Here is a 25,823-nt window from a genome sequence, read left to right as displayed (position 1 = left end):
TGACAAGCAAAACTCATGACATGGGTGACAGAAAGCAGGCCAGTTCAAACAATGCTGCCTTTTATGCTGTTTTTCCATCCCTCTACCCAGAGCACTAGGATTAGGAGGGACCTCAGGGAAGGACCACAGTTACTGGCCAGCTACACACAGTCAATGACAGTCCTTCCCCCTCCCTCTCCTTACTTTCTGTTTCCCTGCAGGCAAGCCCTGCTTGAGTTTCGAAACGCAAAACATTTCAGCTACCCTGGTTTCGTTTCGAGGCTGTTTCGAAGCCCTTGTTTCAAAGCCCTTTGTTTTGTTTCTATTTTGCTGTTTCGAGCTCAAAACGAGTCGAAACAGCATTGAAACGAAACAGACAGTGAAATTTCGTACAGCCATAGTATTTATACCCAAAAGTTTGCAAAGAAAAATGTTTCCAACTATTTGAGTTACCATGATCCATGAATAGAGACACATCATTAGCTGTGCTAATCTGAAGCCAAGCAGAAAGCAGGCTTGATTTCCAATGTATCAATCCAAGAATGACAACCATCCATCAGTCTTGCTCCTGGATCAGTGGTGAGTAAGGCGAGGAGAGAGACTGGCACAGCTTGGGTTTCTCCAGTTTCCTCTTTATTAGCCACTTGATAAATGGATACAATGAGCAACCTTGGGCATAATATAAAGTGTACTTTAAAGGAAATGTAATACAACAGAACCTGTTGGGTTCTTAATGTTCCCTAACAATTTTCATTTCTGGTCTAAAATAACATCTGAAATTATAGGAGTACAAGATCTATATTTTATTTTGGCAGAAGAAACATCCTATTTTACTTCTTTGTATTTCCACCCCCACCCCCCCATACCCTCCATCCACCTCCAGCACAAAGGGGTCTTGTACATGAAAGTCAGGCTTCTCTACCCAAAATTTTGGGCAGATTGTTCAGATCTCTCATTTCCCACTGTTGCTGAGAGACAAGAATGTCACTACACATGCTACAACCTCTTATTTTTCCCCACCTACCCCATTGAAATATCTGCTGAAATCATGTTGACAACCTCCTGTCAAAACTGATGTGTGCCAGGGAAAGCAGTGCCACAGCCCTGGAGGAGCTGGTGACTAGGTATGTTGTACAGAGAACCTCAGCATCTTCAAACATGAGCTCCCCCCAGGTTGTAGTGGCTGGCCCATCAGAGAGTCTTCAGCACAGGCTGCTTCAAGCCCTCATCTAATCCTAGTTTGCTAGACTGCATCACAGTAAGGTCCATCAAGGTTGGACCTCCGTCTGTGGCTGCACTCACCTCTGGGGAGAAAGGGTGGGGATCCCCAAACAAGCAAGATTAGGACTTCTTGACCACAGCACAGCACAAGCTGCTTCCTCCCCCCAAAAAGTCAACAGGTAGCTTATACCCCTAATCCTCTTCTGGAAAAACCTACTGGTTTACCCATCTGTCTGCTATGACTCTCAAATCCCCTCCAGGGGCTCTCCCATCAAAAGGTAAAATCTTTACTATTTTACCATCTTCCCTTTCTAGGGTGTCATCCCTCCTGTGTTTTGTTTGCCATTTTTAGAACTACTGGGGGGAAAAACCCTATACTAGATCCCTGCCAAGTTGGGTCTAGAACTTCCACATTGGCATCTCTCACTGCAGTGAGATTCACCAAAATAAAAGTGGGTGCTCAGAAAAAGTCAGGGAGGTAGGAATTGGCAGGTACTTGGTCCTGTAATTCCCCCTCTGGCATCCCCACCATGCAAGAGGGGACATGGCAAGTAGGGATGCACTTGAGGATGAGAGGGTGACAACCTGTGCTCCTCCCAATCTAATCATTGGAGGGTTTAGCACAGACATTCAGATAAGTAATGGGAGGAAGATCCACATAAGCCTTGGGAGAGAGGCCAGGCTATAGCCAGTCTCCAGATGAACCCAATGCTTATGTGGGCTGCATCTAAGAAGAGAAAGAATAAGGTGCTACATATGGCATTAACCAGATCCTTTCCGAAGAGAACATCCCTTTTGGGAGCATTAACACCAGATGTCTGAGAAACAGACCAGGGTATAAAGAAGCAGCATGGGAATGAGTTGGGGGCAGAAGAACTAGTTTCAACATAACTCAGCAAGCTCAGGTTTTTTGTTGGATTTTTTTTTTTTTTTTTTGTTAATCAAAGGATGACTTAATTAGTCTGTAGGCACCTACCTAAAGAGAGGATATTTAGCAACTGGCTAAATCAAGAGATTGGTTTGAAATCACGAGATCTGACGTGATGCTTGGTGAAATTTGTTTGCCAGGATTTTGAACATCCCAAGTAAGTTTGAATTCGTGATCTCCAGCTTCTCTTTACATGTTCACCCCTTTCCTTGATAATAGAATAATGAAAGAGTAAGGCAAGCAGGAAGCTCAGGTCACACTGAGTCCAACCCCCTGCTTTGGGCAGGGTCATCCCCATCTAAACCACTCATCCAACCACCCTCCAAGTGAGAAGGATCTTCCAGGTATCCAACCTACACTTCTCTATAGTTTACTTGCTACTGAAGATTGTTACTCCTTGCCCTAAACCCTGGAGCTAAGGAGAAGAGCTTATCACTATCCCCTACACCACACCTAGGTGAGGACCATTATCAAATTCTCCCCTCCCACCAATCTGTGATCAAAACGTGACCATTTCTTCTTTCAAATCACAAGACTCTGAGTCAAGACTTCATCCAAGCGGTGTGAGACTGTACAGTAGCAAGCCAGTTAATGCTGCTTGACATCTTTCTTTCTCCTATTTCATGCTATTTTTCCTGCACGCCTGTGAAGTTAACAACCCTCCACTTTCTCCTATTTGCAATGGAGGGGCAGCAGTTTCTCCAGCTGCAGGACTGCAACTCTGTCGTCCTTACCTAGAAGGGCTTTGTTCCCACACCCTAAACCTCACCTCCCTCTGTTGTACCTTGATGAGGCTTGCTATGTGCCAACACCCTGCTATCCTGTATGTGAACCTAAATACAGCATAACTTACAGTAGTGCTACCCTTGCAAGGTTCTGTTGTCTAGTCTTGTTTGTTCTGCTTCACCACAGAGTCCCTCCTGGCCCAGTAGGGTCCTCAGATGCCTCCCATTTGAAACCCTACGTTTCCAAGATAACATACTTTCACACCCTCCCCCCAGATAATTGCATAGGAAGTCAGTTTTCCACCTGCATTTGAACAGAACTGGACTAACACATTGTAAGACAAATACAATGTTAACCAATATGTCTCTTAAAGGTTCTGCTATTAGCTATGTCGTGGAAACACACGCAGTATACTTTTGGGTCAGGTCAGCAGAAGCTTTTATTTAAATGAAAGCTACAGCTGTAGGGGGGACTCCAAAGTGACATGGATTTCCCAAGCACTTGGAAGGGTCCCCCCCCCACACCGAGCAAAATCAGGAGGCTTATATACTTTTTAACAGTCGCTTACAACTCACGTGATCATATAGTCGAATTTGCTAGAAAAAGCAGCTACAAACACTACCTCATTACTGCTTGGCTGTTATCAGGATGGGAATTATGGGGAAGACAAGGTTAGTTCACGAACCTCCTTCTTGCACCTGGAAATCAGAGTTGTACATACTTTTTTTTTTTTTTTCTTTTCTGCTACCTTCAAGGCCACAGTGAGCAAAGCAGTTGCAGGGGAGTTACAAAGAACAAACACTTTCCCTCATCTGTTCTACTATACAGAGCCAGCAATTCCCCACAAAGCAGTTATGTCATCTTATAACTCGTATGATCAAAGTTTAAGGCATTTTTTTTTTCTGATTCCACAGCTAGCAGCAGCTGAAGTCAGTGGCATTCACATAGGTCCCTACACTGAGATCAGCTGACCAAAAACTATCTATCTATCAATCTATCTTCCAATTTTAAAAGCTGCTACCTCCCAAAAAATCATCTCCAAAGCATGGATAGGCTCAAAGGATGCCCTGCCTTCCTGGAGAAACAGCCTTCATATCTAAGGAGTTAAGCCTCTAGAGTCTAGAGACTTATTAAAGTGGAAGCCAATAGTCTGCCAGGAGGGAAGTGTCTGGTGAATTCAAGGTAGGAAATGCCCCCAGCTTTTCTGCCAGATCCTCTCCTAGAAAAAGAGGGAGGAGAAATCAGCTGGGCTGTGGGAAGCCCACAGTAGGGGAGCAAACACCAAAACAGTTTTCCAGGGAGTGTCAGACAAATGCTCTGCATTGCACCAGCCTTTGTAAAAGGGAAGGAGGCTGACCCTGAGGGGTGTCATAGTTTCATAGTAGCCAGGGTCAGGAGGGACCTGAACAGATCATCTAGCCTGACCCCCTGCCACAGGCAGGAACGAATCCTGGGTTCACAAGACCCCAGACAGGTGATCATCCAACCTCCTCTTGAATTTGCCCAAGGTAGGGGTGAGGACCACTTCCCTGGGAAGTTGGTTCCAGATTTTGGCCACCCTAACTGTAAAATATTGCCTTCTGATCTCTAACCTAAACCTATTCTCCATCAGCTTATGACCATTGTTCCTTGTCACCCCAGGTGGTGCTGGAGAGAAAAGGGCTCTGCCTATTTGCTGTTGAATTTGCATGTTTCCAATTTGATTTGGACCTTTTAATTGGTCTCCAGATTCTATTCGGATTTGGAGTTTCGGCTGCTGAATCGGGCCAAATCTCCTCTGAATCAAATCGGCTACCAAAGCTTTGCACAGCCCTACCTCCCGCTGTACCTGGCAGAGCCACCATATTAGCATGAACCAGCACCCAGGTGGCATTAACCTAGGTGGCTAATGCCGCCACAACTACCTAATCCCCTACTCAAGCTTGGCAATTCAGATGATCACAGGTAACTGAATTCCACACCAGGAGTATCAAACTAAAGTCAGTTGGTGGACAAATATGCCCTGTCAGCAGCTAGGAGCAAGCCATACTCCCTGCCAGAACCACTTGTTGACATGGTCAGCACCCACAGGGTTAATGCCACCACTGCTCATGCACCTTCTTCCACCTGACTGCCACCAAATTTTGACTCAAAAAACAAATTCAAAGGTAGGCAAAGGGGACTAGGTAGTGGTGGCAGCATTAGCCACCTAGGTTAATGCCCTCTGGGTGCTGGGTCATGCTAATATGGTGGCTCTGACAGGTACAGTGGGAAGTAGGGCTGTGCGAAGCTCTGGTAGCTGATTCGATTCGGAGGAGATTTGGCCCGATTCAGCAGCGGAAACCCCAATCCGAATAGAATCGGGAGACCAATTAAAAGGTCCAAATCAAATTGGAAAAGATTCGGCACAGATAGTCCATGGAGTCCCAAGAGCTCTCCATCTCATCCTCAGCTATGGGGCTCCATTCCCTTCATCTGCATCCAGGCACACCCTCAGGATGGCTGCATTCTTCTCCAAAGCCTTGGGGCTGGCATTAGATACCATTTCCCAAGCACTGGATGAAAAATGCTCCAAACACTGACCATAGGAAGCTCTGTTGGAGCACACCCATCTCAAGCAGTTGTGCTGAGACAGCCTCAGGCCAAGCCAATTCTGGGATAAGCCACAAAATCCTGATCCCTTCCCAGGACAGAGCCTGGGATCTCCAGGTCATCAATGCAACACTCCTTGATGAGGCTGACTTCCTCCCTCTGTCAGGACTCCCTGTCTGGATTTTGTGAGGGTGGGGGGAAAAGAGGAGAGAAAAATGTCATTTTTAGCTTCTGTTTGGTCTCAGTTGCTTCCAAGTCAAAAGGCTGAAGCCATAGCGAGAGAGATTGTGGCACTGCTACAGGTATTGGGAGCAGCATTTGATTGACAAACTGGATGTCCCAATGGAGCTCATTAAAACTCAGCCTTGGCTGTCCCATGGGAGGCCTTGGCGCTAGGCTGCTCAACCCGAATTTAGCCCCTTGTTGTTGTGCCATTAGAACGCAGTGGCTGCCCTGCTGACAAGCGCAACATGCTGTGTTGGCGGCTGTGTTAATGCCATTCTGAGCCGCAGATGCTTTTCCTGCTAATGACAAGCCGTGGCACGAGGCTGACTAGAAGGTGGGTCAGTCTGCGTTTGAAGAACCCCAGGCAGTTTATAACTGGATTATTCATGAAGGGCTCTCTGCCTGCACACTCTCTCCTCTCCCTTTTTTACTCTTGTCCCCAACAGCCAGTTCTGCAATTCATGCACCACTGGATGAAAAGGCCATTGCACAAAGGCAAAAAAGCCTTTCTTTGTTCTAAGTCCAGCATATGCCAACATGGGAGGAAGAGCCAACCTGGGAGCAGCAGTACCATCTGGGGTTGGTGCAGGCAGGAGATGGGGGTAAAAAGGGAATGGTGTGATGGAGGAAGATCCAGGACAGGTAGGAGCCAGAGACAGAAGCAGGGTTGATCTCTTGGAGCCTCTGCACCAAGGGGCAGTTCCAGATTCTGGCTTAGACAGCCAGACTGGAGCAACAGTCCAAGGCAACAGGGTATGCTGTGGACATCCATTATTAGCACTGCCCTGATGCTACCTGTGACACCCCTGCTAGGGACAGCAGGAACAAAGCTACCCCTACAGCAACAGGAATGTTTTGACCCCTCAACACAGATACACGTCTGACTATATGCATGTACACCCTGGGCATCTGGGAGAGAGGCAGAGTTTGAAGTGATGGGGGCTTGAGGCACATGAAGTTTGCAAACTCCCTAAGAGCAGAAAGCAGGACATGAGGAAGAATATCAGCAGTGATTATCATACCATCTGCACCCCAAGGGCAGGGAGAGATCTCCAGGAGATGACTGAAAATGGCTAGTCCTTTGCATCCATCAATGCGGGGCAGGCTTAGATGTATAGTAAGAATGGCCATTGGCTAGCGGTCCATTAGCACGTGAAAGCTGCCAGGGCCTCAGAGCCATGCAATTGAATCTCCCTAGATCTCTGTAGTTATGGCCCAAAGCTTTTCAATTTGGGGGGGCGGGTTTACCAAAAAAAAAAAAAAAAAAAAATGCATGGCTCCCCATCATGCTGGGTTTGCTCCCTGCCCTTCAGGTAAAACAAGTTCTGGACAAAGCCATTTTCCCAGCTGGAACTTAGATGGGGACAATGAGGCACAAGGCCCAGGGTTTCCCATCAGGGCAGTAGCAGAGCTGACAGCAGGAATCTAGACTCTACATTATCCAGACCAGAGCCACAGCCAGGCTTCAGATGGGGCAAATCATCCCAGTACCAGTCACTTTTATGCAAATCCAGCATGTCAGGGAGCTTGTTAAAGTTATCTGAGGTGGTCAGTGAGGCCTGGGCTCTGATCCCACAGGTCCCGTGACGTAGCCTTATACTGGAGGTTTGCATCAGTCAGTCTATGCTACTACAACAAGGGCATATGCAGACAAGATCTAAGTCCACGCTGCAGACAGATGAAGTACAGAACTTCTGCAGCTCCTCAAACAGCATTAGGTCTCTATGCATCTTGTAACTGAGCAGAAGCAGCTACTTCTGGAGAAGGCCAAGCCCATTTTAGAGGGAGGAAGCAAGAGGGACAATGTAGAAACAAATCTTCCTCAAGTTTTTAGTTGCAGCCGCGCTGGTCTAAGGACATAGGCAGGCAAGGTTCTTTGAGATGTGATATCTTGTATTAGTTGGTCTAATAAAAAATATCACATCTACTCAAAGAACCTTGCCTGGTCTTCTTCCTCAAGCCATTCAAGCAAGGCAAAACTAGGGGAAGCCTTTGCAATTAGGCCAGAGGCAAATATAAGGTTTCCCACTGTGTCACCTCCATCTCAAATGTGGGGAAATGGCCCCTTGCCTTTATTGCCCATTCCTACCTTTCAGAATTGTGAATAGCTGGGAGCTGGATGAGACCAGGTTTCACTCACCTGTCTAGAAGTCTGGGCCAGCCATGAAACAACAGCTCTTTGCTCCCTCCAGTGATGAAGTAGCAAAACTGCAAGCATCCCATCCACAGCCTGGAACAGAAAATGATGGGAGCTCCTCAATACCAGCCTTTTGACAGCTGCTTCCCCTCCACTGCTTTAAGTCACAGCAAACTCAGGTTACAAAGAAGATAGTGCAGCCGAAAGGGACTGACATACAAGTAGCAGGTGTTTTAGGATACAAGCAACAGGTAGAACATTTAGCCTGGTGTTATAAAGTTAGGTGAATTGTATATCCTTATCTGGCCTACCTATAAATAGGATTCAAGGTGGCTGCAATAATTACAATGGCAACAGCCTGGAAGAGAAGTTACACCCCTAAAAAAAGTGATTGACTGTTTTTAAAACTTTTAGAAAGATTTAGTAATGGAAAAATGGAAAATGTCTATTTAAAATCTATGTTCTACAGGGGAGAAGGGAAAACAATTATTAACTTAGTAATTTGGTGGAAATGCTTGTAGTGGACTAGGAGAAAAAAGTCTTCTGCCACATCAGGAAGTCTTTTAACTACTGAAAACAAGTGCTAGTTCTAAGACCTAACTTTTTGGGGAGGAGGGATATTGGAAGAAATTCAAAACTTTAAAAGCATAGGTAATTAGAAGGAAGTGAGTTTTGCATTATGCAGAGTTCTGAGAAAAATGGGGTGGTGAATTTAAGCGTGATACATTTAGAGATGAAATACACAAGCTTAACATCAACTGAAACATGAAAGGAATGGTCAGAAACTGAAAGGAAGGGAAGAGAACACAAGACTTCTCTGTGGACACTGACTTGGGGTGAAGGAGCACCATTAACAGAAGGCATTAGATTGGTCTTTAGTTGTCTTTTATGGGATTGCATGAAGCTTTAAATGTTGCATTTGTCACTTTATTAACAAATCCAACTTTATCCAGAAAGTCAAAATAAGTGGAGTGCACAGTAATAGTGTTTTGAAGCAAGCCAAATTGTGCTCATCTACACGGGGACCAGAAAACCCAATAAGCTCAGGTGTGAGCTGACAGTGCATCATCTACTCTGCACTAACTCACTCCCAACAAAAACACTTGGTTCCCAGAAAGGGCTTGGTAGCTAAGGACACTCTCCAAGTGCAGTGAGCTCCTCTGCTCTTCCTGCTAACAGAGTCCATTAGAGGTGTGGCTGAACAGTGCTTACATCAGGGGCAGGCAATTATTTCGGGCAGAGGGCCACTTACTGAGTTTTGGCAAGCCATTGAGGGCCACATGACAGGCAGCCAGGGGCAAATAAATATTAATTCTAAATTTTTTAGGGGCCCCGTGGGCCGGATAGAATGGCCTGGCAGGCCACATCTGGCCCCCGGGCCGCATTTTGCCCACCTCTGGCTTATATGCATGCCCTCCCTTGCTTCACAGTTTTCCTTCTTGCAAGCAAGCCCTTTGTTTCCAAGAAGGGAAGGTGGGGACCATTAATTGTGAGCAGGGGTTTAGTTTGACCTATGAAGACCCAACAAGGAGAAAACTTTTAGCTGGAAACTAAGAAGTCAACATGTGTCAAGCAGTATCATGCATCTGTGGTTGCAAGCATTATCGGGAGACATTATGGGCTACAGGGGCAGGGAACCGGTGCTCTGAGCAGTTGCTGGAACTCTGGAATAAAATTAACTAGCTCTAATCCTTTAAGGGCCTGGAGTGAGTTTGGGAGATGCTAGCTAGAGCTTCTTTGCTTACAAAGCAAATAGAGCCACACTTCCCCCAAAGGACAGCATGCTCCCACAGGGGACTAGGGCAACAAGAACAGGTGAAGCAGCAACAGAAAGCAGCCTGTGTCCCCATTGCAAGCCTGAATTCCCAGCATTTGCTGACACCTCCTGAAATGAAGTCTGTCAGCAGCATCTCTCCAGCTGCACCTCCCGAGCTCATGAGATCAGACAGCGCACTTACGTAATGGGCTTAGGCGGCCGCCCTAAGAACAGAGTTGCCTGCACTATTGGATTTAAAAAGTTAGTGAAGTTGTCTGAATCTGCCACCAAGCACCAGCACACCAAGACTCTGAATGAAGACAATCATGATACAGGGATTCAACAAGTACTTGACAGCAGCTACACCCACACCCAGAGCCAAGGTTCGTCAGATGGTCAAAACTAAGCAGTGCACTGACACCCAGTGGCAGAATAATACATTACCAATACTGCCTTATTGCAAAGAAGCATCATACAAAAAGGACTGGAAGGATCTTAGGAAAGCATCTACCCCTTGCTTAAGGCAGAATCAGCCCTGATCAGCAGGGATCTTGGTTTTCTCCTATTAAAAAAAAAAAAAAAAAAAAATCCCCCAATTTTCATGTAAAAAAGTAACCCCAAATTCACATTTTTCCATCATAAAAATGAAACACCATGAAGATTATAGATAGTGGTGTTTCATTTTAATCATGGGAAAATGTGGACTTGGGGTTACTTTTTAAAAAAAAAAAAATCCCCAATTTTTGGTTAAAGTTAGAGAAGACCAGGATGCACCCAAGGCTCTCCCCCTTATTTTACCCTTGATTCTCTGCTATGGAATAAATGGAGCAATTCTGTTGCAGACCACAGGACAGGCCATACTTTTGACAGTCTGGATTCCTACTGAAAATCCCTGGTTTTATTCTGTGAATCATGTCTAGGTGTTTGCACAATTAACAGTGCTAATATTAGGCACCACCCTTAAAAGGATCTCACAACACTTCCATTGAGAATCACTTGTCTAACCTATTCTTAAAAAAAAACCCAGAAACAACCCTCATACTCATCTCCCAGCTGCAAGACCTAGAACAGCCAAAGTACCCTTGAACTTCTGAAGCAGGAGGACAAGGTAAAAGTCCTGCATTCACAAGACCAGAAAGCAGTTTGTCAAAACACTCACATGGGGAATGCATGTGGAAGCTTAGCATGTTACAGCTTTGGAACAGCTCCGTTCTGGGAGACATGCCTCACAAGCAACCATCTCCCTATTCTAGTAGGGATAGGAAAGAATTTCTGGGTATAGATGGCCAAAAAAAAAAAAAAAGAAAGAACTCAAAGGAACCACTGGTTTTCAAACATCACAGCCCCTGCTTTTTGAGGAAAAGCCTTTGGGCAGGCATGAATTCCCCCAGAAACCTCTGCAGCATATAGATATCTCCGATACCTGACAGCACCCCAGTATCATTCAACAGCACTGACAGTGAGAGTAGATTAAATTTGTGGTTCTTAACTTCTTAACCTTGTTAGACCTAATCACTAGCTCTAAATTATCACTCATTTTTGATTGCACAAATATATAGAGAGAGCAATCCTTCTGTTGCTAAACCTCAGACCACAACAGGGCAGAAAGGAATCCAGTATCAAAACCATGGTGAAATCTCTTGTGAATCCTAGCATTTGCACATCTGACAACACTAATATTGCATGGCACCCCTGCAGTACCCTGGTTAAGAAACTACAAATTAAACGACTCCCAAATGCTAAATGTAGGATCTCTCCACTCCAACCAACTGTCCTTCTAGCCTTAGTCCTCAAGCTGAAGGTTAGACCACCTCTTTCACTTGCAGCTCTGGCTAATGGGGCATTCAGTGCAATGCAAACATCTACTAACCATGCACTTCTTGCTAAAGCCAAGAATTCAAGCTGTCATGACCTGGAAGATGGTCCAATGGAAGGAGCTAGAAAGAAGTAAGGCTGGCACTTGATCAATCTTCCAACCAACCAAGTCTCTAGGAGTGAAAAGACTAGCTCCTCCCCTTGTCCACCTTACTCAATCAGGCAGGGTTAACCACCAGTTTTGCGAGAGTCTGTATGCAAGAACAAGTATCCTCTCCTTTCCCCACAGTCCCCAAGCAGCTCCCTCCAGTTAGGGCTCCTCACTTCCTCACTCATACAAAGTGTTTGAAGAAATCCCACCCTTGAGCAGCTACCTCGAATAGACCAAAAAACACAACTCTCCATCTAGGGGAAAGAAGCAACAACTCAGTAGGAATCTTACCCCATTTATAAGGTATCAGTCAAAAGTTCTTCCTGTAAGCTGGGCATAAAAGCTACTGCTGTTCCTTACACTAAACTTACTTTTTGGAGACAGTTTGACATACCTGCACCTATAAGGAAAGCACCTTTCTATAGCACCATCACTCCCATGCCTACCCTAAACACCCTGAGAAGGAAGGAGAGAGAAAAGATTAGTCAGGGTTGACCAAGGCGCACAGTCAGGCTTTGTAGTTCACACTAGGATTAGTCAGGGACTTAGCAGAGTGCAAGGAGCCAAGATCACAGACACAATTCAGTTCATTTTCCAGGGTGCAAAGCCAAGGATACAGTCAGGACAAGCAGTCAATAACAGCCAGAAGGCCCTAGAGAAGAACAAGCCTACCCAGGCTCAAGCAAATAGGCATAAAACAGCACCTTACCCACAGCACCAGACTTTGAGTGACTCAAGTGAAGACCTTGCCTCTATCAGGCACCAAGACGTAGCTAGCCATGTTAGTCTGAAGTCAAATAGAACGTAGCATCAGCTTCTGAACCCTAAGCCTCTAGCAAAGCAGTATAAATTTCTGCCATGTGAGTATCACGGGTAAAAGGTACTAGCTGGTCAAAAGTGAAATCTTACTCTGGGCAGACCAATCACTTGAGAATATGTAACATGCAGGAGAGTGGATTCCTTCTGCAAAAAGGAGCTGCATCTTAGAGACAGCACAGCACAGCACAGGTAGGCAGGTACTTTCTGGTAGGACTCAGATTGGCTGTGTTCGAGATCTCAGCTTTATTACCTGCTGGTGGGACTCCTAAGAGGAAAAGGGGAGGCAAAGACAAACACCAGTCAGTAGAAGCATATCAGGAACAATTCAACTGTATTGTTTCAATTACAGTAACCCGAGCTTGGCTCTCCTTCCCAGTGTGGTATAAAAAAGAGGGGAGACGGTCACCATGCCCAAGGGGTATGTTCTTAATAGACAGGCCAGGCCAGGCCAATGGCAGTGGACACTTGGGTAAAATAGGCAAAGAAACAGAACTGGGTAATCATTTTTAGCTTACTAGTTACCCAAACCTTTTCATTACTGCTCTGTAGCTCTATTAGGTAATCCAGTTGCATAACAGAAGCATTAAAATTTGAACACAAACCACCCAAACCTCAATACCATCAAACATCTAACCAGATACTATCCTACCACTCGTAAGAGGCTAAATAGGGACAATGTGACCTGAGGTGACCAATGGAAGCCACTACAGTGAGGGCTGTAAAACTCTCCCACTTCCTACAGAGCACTTTTGCAGCAGCCGCAGCTTTGGAGGGTGCTGTTCTCTTGGTGGTTCTAGCTTTAATAAATCTGCTCCTGACCAAATGCTTGGCCTGACTTTGACCTGAGCTTAGCACCCTGGACTTGAAAGGATACCTAGCTTTGACCCTGGCTTCTTATGTTCTGGTAAGCCCCTAACTCCGATCGTGGTGTAACCCACTATGCCTAGCTATGGCTTAGTTAGCTGTGACACCTTGCCTGCCTTTAACATTGTACTATTCCTAATCAAACTGCAAAGACCTAAGGCCACTTAAAAGAGCAATCCACCAAGCACTTAACGCCCAGTCAACACTCCTAGCTTTGCTGGCAAAATGGGCAGTATCTACTCTCAGCTCCATGGAGCAATGGAACCATTGGTTTTGCCAATAAGGATAAATCACTGCCGTAAGGCTCCTGCCATCATCCATCAGCTGGCAGAAGGCACATGTAGACATTCCCATGCCTCTTACTTGCTCTGTAGGCTTTTTTACAACTTCCCAGAAATGCTCAGCAGAGCATAGTGATACTTGGCAACATTTGTGTTGGAAGGTCCTCCACTTGTCTCTATCAGTCACAGCTGCCTTGGCAGCAGCTGTGTAGTTAGTTTCCCCTTCCAGGAGATAAGAGATTCTGTTTTTGGGGTGCCCCTACAAAGGGGTGTGAGCTGCTGGAGCCTTATGGTGTGCCCAGATGCTGATTCCTCCAGGAAGGAGCTCTTGGTTTCAGACCCCTGTCCTCTCCTATATTCCCAATTGCTGTTGGCAGTGGCTGAGACCCTGCACCTGCAAGAGGACCCTGTGCAGCACATGCTGAAGCAGGGAACTAGGAGGAGGTGTGCAAGGGCTGGGGAATGCATGTGCAGGAGTGCTGCCAAAATCCAGGCAGAGCCCAAATGTAAGAAAGACATTGGCCATGTTTATAAGTCTGATGGGGATTGAGATCCACAGCCCTAGCTTTACCTCCCTGGTGAGTATTAAGGGTCTGCTGAGAGCAATAGAGCTGTTGGAGCTTACCTTTAAAAGTGACAAAAAGTCAAAAGAACCCCTTTATAGGAGTGTTATGCAGCTTGGATAGAGGGCCTGCAACTAGCTTCCCTCAGGATGTGTGCAAAGGGACTAACACCACTGGTCCTAAAAATAGTAACAATAATAACTAATGGCTATGGACTGTGCCAGGCTTAATTAATTTTCCCCCAATGCCTCATGAAAGCCTGCCCTGAAAAGACTGTGGTTCAAGTGCCACCTTGTGGCAAGTCTAACCGTTGTAACATTGCTTTCTATTTGACACTAGCTTTAAACGCAGTGTCCTATTGCTGGTCCAAGTACTGATTCCTCTAGGCTGGATATTCAGTCCAAAGGCATGGGAAAGGGGCTTAAGGTCAGGCCAAAAAGAAGAAATAACTGGGTAAAGGGAAATAGTGCTCCTTGACTTTGTGCTGTTTATGTTCCTAATGCTACAGTCAATAAGAGGCTTTTTGGACAGTGGGAGGTAGGTTATTACCATATGAAGAAAATCTGCTGTGAAAGATGAAGATAGTATAATGAGCTCCAAGGAGGTAAGGAATGATTGACTTAAGCCCCAAAAGTTTTCTTAAATCTGCAGGCTTTTATCTCTCCCTAGTCCTAAGCACTAGTAACTCCTTTGTACTTAAAGGAAAGTAGAGTCTCATGCTTGCCTAACTCCAGGAGCTGGCAATATCAGAGAGATTAAAGTTAGAGATTTCTAGTGAAGTCCTCAGATGAAGCAACCCTGGGAGAAAAGCACCCTAAGGTCTTGTTTATATGGGTGCAATTGATAAGCATAATGCACTGTTCTTGCTTTCTGGAGAAACACCCCTGGGATAAGAATGTCTTTTTCTTGTTTCTGAATTAGTTTGCAAAGCAGGCTAGGCTAAATCAGGAGTGGATCCTCACATTGCTGAATGGGATGTGGGTCTTGGAGCCTGTCTGGTCTGTGTATCTGTGTAAACAAGCCTTGAGGGAGGGCAGCGGGGAAGGGGGGTGCAGGGTCTTTGCATCTCAACTGGGTACTGAGAGGAGCATCCCCTAGAGACTGAGCTCAATACTCAATATGTTTATTAATATGCTGTAATTGCAGCACATTATATTTTGGTACCTGTAATGATGTGTACTAACTCAATGTGCTGTAATCAGTGTGACTATTAGAGCAGTTGAATGTTTTTTGGTGACATTCATGTGCAGCGCTAGAACATCTTCTGCATGTTTCCCCCTTCCCCCCCATCTCTACCCATTGTCTTCCAAACGTCCACTTGTTTGCATTTTCACAGACTTCTGTATTTTAGCTTCTTTTCAACCTCAGACAACACACAATAGCAGCAGTCTCCCAATGCCTGATGAAGAGTGTTTGTGCCTGAAAGCTTGCAAAGAGATCTTTCAATTATGTAGTTGGTCTAATAAAAGATATCGCATCTACCCAAAGAACCTTTTCTGCACATTAAGCATCTCATATAGATGTGCCCAGTGTTGCACAGCTCGTGCCCTGGTGTGAAGGATGTGGGTGAAGGCAGGGAGCTGTAGCAGACAGCCCAGGGCAGGGAGAAGTTGACCCAGAGAGAATGGAGCATGTAGTCCTCTAAGCCTGCTTCCTTGGGACTATACCTTGAGGGACCTGGATGTAAAAAACAATTAGTTACACTACCATAATATTGGAAGTCCTGAAACTGCCTAACACCAGATACTGTCAAGGCCTCTAACAGCTGTTTCTGGTGCAGCTGTTAGGGATGCAACTGGAGCAGAAGGCTATCATTGCAATGAATAACTATGCACTTAACCAGAGGGCAACAAAGTTACAGAATAGACAGGAAGCTGGTACTGACTTAAGCCTAACCCTGATGCAGTTAGCCCGCTGTTACAATGTAACACTGGAACAGCTACCAAGGGAAGTGAATGATCCAGTATTCCAGTGCCTGCAGTGCCCTGGATCAGAATCCAGCAATCCCTGACAGTTCTGGGCTGGCTGGTTTCTCCCTGCTATTTCCTTCCTGGAGGCTGCATATCTGTGCCAAAGGCTTTGGGAGGCATGCCACTCCCATCAGAGGTGTGTCAAGGTAGAGGAAGATTAACTGGGCCCATGGCATTGAGCAGCATCTGCTTCAGCTTTTAGCTTCTCCTCATGCTCTTCCCAGAGCTGGGATGGGCAGAGACACCCGATGCCTGGAGCTACCAAAGGGCCTCCACCTCTGAATCCCAGCACAGAAGCCACCAGAGGCTGGTTGCTGAACAGACTGCACTATAATTTGAGAGTGATAACAACTGGATGAGCCTTGGATCTGTTGGAGAGGTGGTGATGGGACTGGGGCGTGTGTTCCCAGGCTCACCTGGACATGCTGCGTTGCTCTTCCCACCTCCCGGGTGCTCCTTCCCAGCCCAGACGCGGAGAAGCTGCCCAGCTGGTTTCTCCGCAGGTGTGGTGCAGAGTTGCCCTGCCAAGCGTAGGAAAGCTGAAGGAAGAAGAAAGCGGAGAAGCATGGGTGGAACCACCTGCCCTGGGAAAGGGTGGGTTGAGTTGGGGGCCTCCTTCCCCACCCTCTGCTTGGCGCACAAAGCCCCTGCAAGGCACGCCAAGGGGTAGTTGGTGTTATTCCTGGAGGGGGCCTTGCTTAGGGCCAGCAATCCTCCTCCTCCTCCTGCCCAGCAGCGGGCAGTTCCAGTGGTTGCTCTGAAGCAGGGAGCCAAGGGGCTTGCGGTGTAATGAGGGCTGTGCGCCTGGCCCCTTCCCAGGCCTGGAAGGCAGCTGGGGAGCTCCCTCCCAGGCTGGGCTCCAGGCAGCACCCCGGGGGGGGGCCGTCCGAAAGAAGCGGGGAGCCCCCGGAGTTGGGGCTGGTGCAGCCCTCCGCCGCCCCGGCTGGGGGGCGTGGCCGTGGGGGCGGGGCGGGGCCGGGCGGAGCCGGAAGGCGGCGGCGGCGGCGCGGGAGGCGGGAGGCGGCTCCATGGCGCTGAACCTGAGCAGGAACGGGCCGGCGCTGCAGGAGGCCTACGGCCGGGTGGTGGCCGCCGCCAGCGCGACCGACTGGTGAGCGCCGCGCCGCGCCCGTGCGGGGCCGGGGAGGGGCCGGGGGGCAGGCTCCAGCCCAGGCTGCAGGGCCGCCCAGGATGCCCTCCTGGCTGAGCTGTCTCCACGTGCTGCTTGTTTCAGGGCTTTGTTCACCTACGAAGGCAACAGCAATGACCTGCGGGTGGCCGGCACCGGAGGTGAGTGCGCGCGGGACCGGGGCGGCCCTGCAAGGAAAGGGGGATGCAAGGTGCAAGGCAGCGCCTTGGGACCCCAGGCCGGCCCTTAGCATCGCTTTCCCTGGGCAGCGCAGGTAGCACCGTGGGGTCCCAGGCCAGCCCTTGGCATCGCTTTCCCGGGACAGTGCGCATAACGCCTTGGGGTCCCAGACTGGCCTTTGGCATCCCTTTCCCTGGGCAGCACGGGTGGCACCTTGGGATCCCAGACTGGCCCTTGGCATCACTTTCCCAAGACAGTGCCCAATGCACGTTGGGATCCCAGGCGTCCCATGTCAGGAAGGGCACCAGAAGGGGAGCTTCTGCTTTCTCATCAGCTGCTGCCCAAGGGAGCTCGCTGTCTTGTGAGGTTTCAGTCCATGGCTGCTGCCTCCGATGCAGAGGCAGCAGAGAGGAGGCCTCAGCTGGGCCAGAGGCTATAAAATGGAGGTCTGTTTCCCACTTCTCAACAAGCAAAGAAATGGTACCTAATGCATCTCATGCACGGCTGGGAAACTGAATAAGCCAATGCTGTCATGTCACATGTAAAATGAGCGCAAGTTTCCGTTGCACTCAGAAAGGAGGCTAATGTAGTCTGCCTTTTGCCCCCCTCGTGGCTTTTGCAGTTCTTTTCCTAAGAAGTTTTAAAACCAAGAACCCCCCCTCTCCCCTATGCCCTGTTTCTTAAGTGTTTGTTTAAATCCTGCTGTATTTGAGACCCTGTAGGTTGTATAAATGCAGGTCCAGTCTAGCACAGCCAAGGGGGTAAGTCAGGATCCAGTAGTATATTGCTGTTGATGCAAAATTTCTTTTGTTCCTGGCTTTATGCAGCCTTCTCTGTTTGGTCTATTTCCCCCGTGAGATGACTACACTTCAGAGCCAACCCAAGTGCATCTTAAAGGTCAAAGAAACTGTGCTGCTTGCATTTTTCAGCCCCCAGCTATTCTGCTCATTGGCTTTAGGTCCTTTCTGCAGCCCACAGTCAGGAACTTGCAGGCTCCTGTGAGCATGGCCAGCTTCGGTTACATGTTTCTGTGACTTAAATACTTTTTCAAGGCCACAGCATCCAGGCATTGTATTGTGGTTTTATATTGGGGCTTAAGGCAAAATGATGGGTGGAGCTGAACTGAAGAAGGTGGCTGTGAGATGTTTGGCAGCTGCAGGCAAGCTGTGTGTGGGTGATCTGTACTAGTCAAGGTCCTAGGCTTGGCGTTCTTCTGTGGCAGTTAAAGAAAGTTGGTGGCAGTATTGTTTTGGTTCAAATTGATGGGGATGGAGAGATGGTGGGCATGGGAGAGGTATTTGAATGGGAGAAGAGCAGAGATGAGGTGCTGAGTAGTGATTGATTCATTCCTTGACCTTGAGGTATCTAGGAACCTTGACTCCAAGTGGTTTTCTTGTGGGGAGCTTTAGGGTTGCGGTGAATGTATGTAAGGGCTGTCAATGCCTGCCATCCTCCTGGCTAATTGGAGCCTAGATGTTCTGGTTTTCTCTAGTCCCATGTCCTGTTCCTGCCCTTCTTGCTTTTCTCATGGTCTCTCCAGGCACAGCCTTCCTCCCTGCCCATAATGTGCCTGCCACAATCAGCTGGTAAACATTGACACAGCAAATATGATGCATGGTCATATCCCAAAGCCCTTAGAGATGCTGATTTTTTTTTCTTTCTTCTTTTTATTATTTTTTGTTTGTTTGTTTTCCCCAGTCTTAAGCTTTCAAGACTCTGTTTCTAGCAGACAAACTCTTTTGTCTGAAGGGGGAAATTTGCATCTGGAACTTGGCTGAGACTCCTGCAATGTTTCCTCCTTTGTCCCATTCCTACCAACAGGAAGAGAGGGACAGGTGGTAGCTGAAGGTGTTGCCAGCTCTGCTGTCAGCTTGTTTTGCATGAAGTTGGTCAGAACATGGCTGTCAGGGGTGTCACGGGCCCACTGCAGAGTGAGTTTGTTGAGGCCTTCATTTGAGTGCTGCTTGTCCCGGCAAGTTCCTGTGCCAGGCAGAATTAATGGTTTGTATCTGTCTGCTCATTCCCATGAAAGTAAAATAACCCCCTGAGGGTCATGTTCCATCCGGAGTGGAGATAAGGGTGTAGAAATGAGAGTCCAAGGAGTCGGCTCAAGTCTGCTCGCTCTCTGTAAAACAGCCACGCTCTGTGCTTACTTTCCTGTTAGTTCTCAGCCTTTATCTTAGAAGCTGAATCTTGGGCCTATACCGCGCATGTGCCCTTGAACTAGATTTCTCCAAAACTAGCTTTGAGGTGCTTTCTGTAGTCTGCCATGTCTCCACCCCAGGAGAAGGGTGAAGCCCAGGTCCAGATGAAGAATTGCAACTGCCTTACAGAGCCAGCTTGATCCCAGTTGCTTTGGAGAATGGAAATAGTTGATGGACCTGAGTGGTTGCATTCATTGGCTGATGGTATAGAAGAGTATCAGTCCTACTGTGCTGGTTATTATGAGGTTCAGCTGTGTTCATTCTCAGTGTGCATATAAAGCTCAGTGGTGGTAGGGACTTTGGCTGTGGGACTGGAGAAACCCCAACGGAGGAGACCACAGGGACAAAAAGGGCAAGTTGGGAACATGTCCTGTGTGAAAGCTAGTGAATAATTCTCTAAAAATATCACATGGAAAACTGCTTTGTCCTCTGGAATGGTTGTGCCAAATTTAGAGATGGAGTATAAATATTTGATTGGTGGGAGGGAGGGGGGAGAGGAACTCTAGTCCTGTTTTCAAATGCAGATCTAAAAGTATGATCTTAACCAATGTTGCTGCTAGTGTCTGGATAATTACTGCTCAGCCTGCTATTTTATGGTGATTTAAAATGTGGCCAAGCCAGCCTTGCAGGAGGGACCTTCACTGCTGGAATTTTTCTAACATGTGAGAGTGCTTAGGATTGGTAGGTGTTGGGGGGGGGGGTTCTGTTTTTTGGGGTTTTTTTAACTTATCACCGCAACATTTAATGTTACATTCCTAGTAGTTCCTAGCACTTAATTTTAGCATGGCATTGTGGTTAGTGTAATGTCATGCTTTCCACTCTAGCTTTCTCTCCCTTCCCCCTACTTTTAACTGAAGTGGAGTTTTAGCTATTGCCCAAAGGTATATTCTTTTCTGTGGTGCAGCTGGGGATGAAGTGCCTTGTCAATGCTGGAAAATCTTGAGGATAGACTTTTCCACGATGCTTCAAGTTGCAAGAATTGTTGAGGAGCCATATATAGCCTTAGCAGCTGCAGGGAGAGCTGAAGTTGAAGCCTTGCTCCTATTCATGGTCCAGGCTTTTGAGAAATGCTATGTTGCATCAGCACAGCATATGTGAGTTTTCTTGCTGATCCCCCAAAAAGGGGAAGTTGAAGTTTAACTCCTCTCACCCCTTGCCTGGCTTAATTTAGCTGCTATGTGCTTGTCCTCCTTGGGCCTTATAAGGCTAGAAAGGAACAGTGGAGTTTCCCTGAGTACATAGCCTAATGCTGCATTTAGCTGCTTAGGAGCTTATGGGTGGTGCTGCAGCTGGCTATCAGGTGCGTACCTGTACTATTTGGAGCTGGAATCCCTCAGTAGTTCAGATCCTCCAGGATTAGCAACACAGGCCTGTACTGTTAAAAGATGGGGGCTTCACTGGGAAGCCAATATTAATATTTCCCAGACAATCTGTGTGAAAGCAGCATTCAGACAGTCTTTGCTTAATCCAGATAATCTCTCAAATTATGCCACAGCACAATATGATCCCTTATTTTAGAACTGCATGTGGCCTCCATGGTAGTGTATGGCAGATTTGCAGAGGAGGGGGTTGGGGTTTCATGGGTTTACCCATGTGGTAAAGTTAATCTTATGGAGCACATGATTCTATGCCAGAGCAAGCACTGAGAGAAGTGCCAAAAAATTGCAGGTGTCTGAAGTACATGGGAGTGTTTCACTTCCTGGCTTGCATCTAAAGATCAGGCTGCTGTGTGCATTCTGCAAGCACGCTGGCAGCATACAGCAGATGTGGGTGCAGGGAGTTGTGGGGAAGTCTGGTTTCCTGTTTGCACAGTTTACTCTAGTTTGGAGTTGACTGCTATGAGAATGCAGTGGAAAGAAGGAACAGGCTGAGGGATGCTTCCCTAGGCAGTAATTTTAGCTTGACCCAGAACCCTCCTGGTCAGTCCCATCTCATGCAGGGTGATTTCTTCTACTTGAGCTTTTGCTTCCATTGCCTTGGCTTACACATATCAGGAACATAGCCTGATCCCTTTGAAATGAATGACAAAAGTCCTAGTGATGCAGCATCACATGGAAATAATTGAGAACAGGGTGCAGGTACCTACTGAAGTTATAGTATCATGTACGGAGCTTTATAGCCACCTGTTGTGGCTTTGAGGATTAATTACCGCATGCAAAGAAGTACCTTGCAAGTTACAGATCTTTTGCATCTGTTTTATGGGGAACCGACTTTTCATTTGACTCCTCCTCACCATGTGAAGGTGTTTAATGATGCTGTGAAAGCTGTTGTGACATGCAAACAGCCGCCACTTGGTTTCCTCTGTGCTGAGGGCTTCACTGTGAACCTGAGCCAAAGTGGCATGGTTGTAAATGGAGAACTCTTGCTGAGGCTGGGACTGCCCATAACCAAACAAATGAAGTCCTTGTATAAGGATTTTACAACTTTACCCAACCATAGGGCAGTCTGTAGAGACTGCTTGATCAGATTATCCACCTGATCAGAAGAACTCTTTGAGGAAGAGGAACTGGTGGCAATGTCTGACTGAGACTAGGAGGTAAGTGAGAACAAACTGGCTGCAGTGCAAGTCGGATGAGGCTGAGGAGGTGGTGGACTAAAAAGAGCAACTAGAATAGGTGGTGGCATTTCTTCCTTTCCGTAGGTGTGTCTACAGCTAATTAATGGTGCTGGTGATTGGACTCCCCCTTCCCCCCTCGCCAGCATCATGTGGTATCATAGTAACCCAGTCAGCTTTGTACTGCATGGGACTAGGAAATGGTTACTTTTTCAGCTGCGGGCCTTGCATGGCTTCATTTGGCGATTAAGCCATTGCAGTACATTGTCCCTGGGATGCTGAAGCTGACATAAAGGAAAGTGGGTGTGCATCCTGTGGGGAGCATGGGACCCAAGTGCTGTGGCTTGTTCTGGCTGCCTCTTGGGTCTAAGATGTGAACACCATAAAAGGAACCTGCCTACCTAAGGCATTGCTCCTCACAAGCTATTGCTATAGTTAGTTTTCAGTCTTAACACCTCATACCAAAAGAAAGGGCAGCTAGGCAGGGTGAGGCCACTGGGACTTGAGTGTGCTCCCCTGCCCCACTGCTTACCAGACTTGGGCTTTTGGGTAACTTTGAAGATGTGCTGCAAAAGAAACCTGCCTGGTAGGGTAGAAGGCATCTTAAAGGAAGGAGCAAGGTAGCTTACAGGATGAGCTCCTGGGGAAGTGTGAACAGAGGCTTGGTTGAATTGTGTTAATTTATATCCTTATTAGCTCACCTAGGGCCTTGGCTATTGGTGCCTTCATTTGAATTGCTAATAAATAAAACAGGATCAGAAGAGGCAGTAAGTAGAAGCTCAGATGGGTCCTGTTTCATGGAAACACTGCTGTTAATGAAAGCAACTGATGGCTGGGTTTTGTTCTTTTCTTTTCAGCTGGCTGCTTTTCCAAGCCTGGCAGGCAGGGTTCTAGTTGGCTCCCATCCCCCAAACTTAAGCCTGGGATGGTTGGGTCAGTTTTGATGTCCTGTTTCTCTTCCTTTTTCTCCCTGGTGTGGTGATGGTATAGATGGTGGCCTGGAGGAAATGGTGGAGGAGCTCAACAGTGGGAAGGTGATGTATGCTTTCTGCCGGGTGAAGGATCCCAACTCTGGCCTGCCCAAATATGTTCTCATCAACTGGGTATGTAAAGTTTCTAGCTCCCTTAACACTAAAATTATGGGTACATGGCACTTGGGAGGGCCTCACCTGCATTTGCAGGCATCTGTTGAGCCACAGGATCCCCAAAATGGCCACTTGGAACTGTCACGCACCATTACATGGCACGAGGCCTCTCTCCCTTAGTCTAGCTAGCCCTAGTGATGCTGATCATAGTGGCCTTCAGCTTTGCAGCACCTTTATCTGGGTGTTCCCCTGATACAAAGGGTAGGCTTTAATATGAGCTCCCCTAACTGTGGGTACCGACTGCTATCTCTTTGCAGACTGGTGAAGGTGTAAATGATGTGAGAAAAGGAGCTTGTGCCAACCATGTCAGCACCATAGCAAACTTCTTAAAGGTACAGACAGTTTTTCCCTTCTATTCTTCCCTAGACCTCTGGTCCATAACTTGTTTTGATGTTAATGTGTTGCCCATGAGATGCTCTGATGCCCACAGATGCATGTGTCTTCAGAGAGAGAGAGAGATGTTGCCTGGTGGCCACCAAAGCTTGGAAAGCAATGCCCCATCTCATCCTCCCTCTCTATTGTTGCAGTCTGCAGCTCTGGCTTTCTTGCCTTTCCTTCTGAGAAGTGCTGGCTCTGAGGGAGCCTCGCAGTTCTCCAGCTGCTCCCCTATTGCCTTTTCAACTTGCCCAGAGCTGTAATGGAACAAGACATCACAACAGGGTGTTTCATGAAAAGGCCCTGCTTGCTTCACCAAAAGATATCAGCCACCTGCAGTGCCAACCTGCTGTACATCCTGTTGTGCCTTGTTTCTGACAAATACCCAGTGTTTATAGAACAACCCTATGTTTATAAGGGGCTTTTGGCATAGTAACCTTCCACTGTTAAAAAGCAATGGAAAGTTAAGAGACCACACAGGAAGGAGAGGCTGCCAATACCCTCTCTCTCTAATCTTGTTATTTAAGTATCAGATTATAGGACTAGCCTTTAGGGTGCATTGTATGAGCTAATAGTTTAAGCTGCTTGTTTTCTATCATAGTAGACAAATGAGGAGCCATTTAATAAATCAGGGCATTACTTAAAGGAGTTTAGAGGGCCAGAATCCCAGAAGATGTGTGGCTATTTATTTCAGTCTGCTCCCTTTATACTTGCTGTCCTATGTTAAGGTGGCATGTGGAGTCTTCAGCTAGGTCCCAACTCAGGTCTCTCAAGCAAAAAGGTGAGCTTGGACACATCGGGAGCTAAAGTAAGGTGACTGACGGGCCAGTTGGATGTGCTAATTAAAGCTTCCCTCTAGCCAAACCTCCCTCTGGGCAGTTCCTAATGGCTGTGTCTGTCCTTGTACACAGCCACTGCAAGTGAATGGATAGAGCTGCCTGTCTCAGAAACATCTCCCCTCTCAAGATGATGATCTTGCCAGCCCAATTCCCTTGCTGCTGTGGGATACTTTGTGACATGTTCCAGTGGTGTTGCTGCTTCTTTCTAGGGTGCTCATGTAACCATTAATGCTCGGGCAGAAGAGGATGTGGAACCTGAGTCCATCATGGAGAAGGTTGCGAAGGCTTCTGGCGCAAACTACAACTTCCATAGAGAACCTAGCAAGTTCCAGGACTCGGGCCCGCAAGCTCCAGTGGTGAGTTTCCCAGGAGACAGATGGATCGCACAGAGCCAGGGCTCCAGGGTTGGGGAACTAATTCAGCTGGGCAGTGGAGTGAGCTGCTGGAGTGCTTGGTATAACCCTGTTCTTGCTGTGATGGAATGAGTGGAGAAGCTGGTGCTCTTGGTCTTACTAGTTGTGGTACTCCCCAAGACCTTTCTGTGTGGTGTTGTCTTCTCTGGAGCTGATGACTGACTGGTGTGGGACATAATAGGAGACCAGCTTCTGCTTCAGGTGGGCTTAAACATTTTGTTAGACAAAGTAACTCCTGTCCTTCATCAGGGCCACGAGTGGAGATGGGAGAGAGGTGGTCTTCGTAATGTTTAAACAATATGGGTGGTGTGGAAATGTTCTACCCCATGAGTGGTGAAGGGCAGGTATGGACTTATGACATGGTTGTTCCTATCTTCTCCTGCCCCACCAAGGAAAAAGTAAGTCAAATAATCCATGTGGCTCCAGTCTCTACCACAACACGTGAAAGTATAGAGTGCCCCTTGCGTGAAGCTTGAGTCCACATGTCCATGAGCAGTGGCAAAATTGAAGGTTAATGAATAATGGCAACTAATGCAGCCACAAGTTCATTGTAAATTGAAACTAATTGCTTTTTAAATGCTCGCAGCAGAGTTGGTAAGCACATGTCAGCAGTCCTTTTTTTCTGTTGAAGTGTTTCAGTGGTGATATTGAAAAGGTTTTTTTGAGGCTAGGATTGCAATTTCTTAGCCGGCTGTCTCTGTCTCCAAAACCAGCTAGCCACTACCCTGGTTGGAGCAGCTGCTTTGGATTTCAGAGCAAGGACTCTTTGGAACTTGACCCGAGATCTCCTATATACCAAGTGTATGGCTTGGCCAAAAGGTTTTTGGCTTCCTTGGGTTAAGGATGCCTAATGCCTCTTGTAGAAAAAATGTTGAAAGGTTTTTCTTTGCTGCTGATGCAGCACAAAGACCAAATGAACATGCAGAAGTCTTGCACAACAGCACTTTAGTTTCCAGACCAGGCCTTGCATATGGCATA

At 47.1% G+C, this 25,823-nt stretch overlaps 1 protein-coding gene and 1 long non-coding RNA gene across 5 annotated transcripts in view; one reads left to right on the top strand and one right to left on the bottom strand.

Annotated features, from left to right (window-relative positions):
- Positions 1 to 864: 864 nt before the first annotated feature.
- On the bottom strand, positions 865 to 16,977 carry LOC109281578 (uncharacterized). The gene is made up of 4 exons (XR_009463330.1): positions 16,423 to 16,977; positions 12,419 to 12,593; positions 7,791 to 7,880; positions 865 to 4,073 (listed from the first exon to the last, which is right to left on the bottom strand). It is a non-coding gene; the product is annotated as an uncharacterized LOC109281578 (long non-coding RNA).
- Positions 16,978 to 17,003: 26 nt separating this feature from the next.
- The window catches only part of DBNL (drebrin like), a 28,114-nt gene continuing 19,294 nt past the window's right edge, over positions 17,004 to 25,823 (top strand). For 2 of the 4 annotated variants that reach the window (XM_059730550.1, XM_019481160.2), the window contains exons 1-5: positions 17,005 to 17,117; positions 17,241 to 17,296; positions 23,064 to 23,176; positions 23,476 to 23,550; positions 24,642 to 24,788. In XM_059730550.1, coding sequence (XP_059586533.1) covers positions 17,035 to 17,117; positions 17,241 to 17,296; positions 23,064 to 23,176; positions 23,476 to 23,550; positions 24,642 to 24,788 — 474 coding nt within the window. In that variant the 5' untranslated portion in view covers positions 17,005 to 17,034. Of the gene's footprint in view, positions 17,118 to 17,240; positions 17,297 to 23,063; positions 23,177 to 23,475; positions 23,551 to 24,641; positions 24,789 to 25,823 lie in introns of all 4 variants that reach the window. The other 2 variants (XM_059730548.1, XM_059730551.1) reach the window with 2 other exon arrangements.

This window comes from Alligator mississippiensis, chromosome 7 (assembly GCF_030867095.1).
Source record: "Alligator mississippiensis isolate rAllMis1 chromosome 7, rAllMis1, whole genome shotgun sequence".
NCBI lineage: Eukaryota > Metazoa > Chordata > Crocodylia > Alligatoridae > Alligator > Alligator mississippiensis.
The sequence above is the reverse complement of the archived record's forward strand: the minus strand, read 5'-3'. Positions and strand labels throughout refer to the sequence as shown.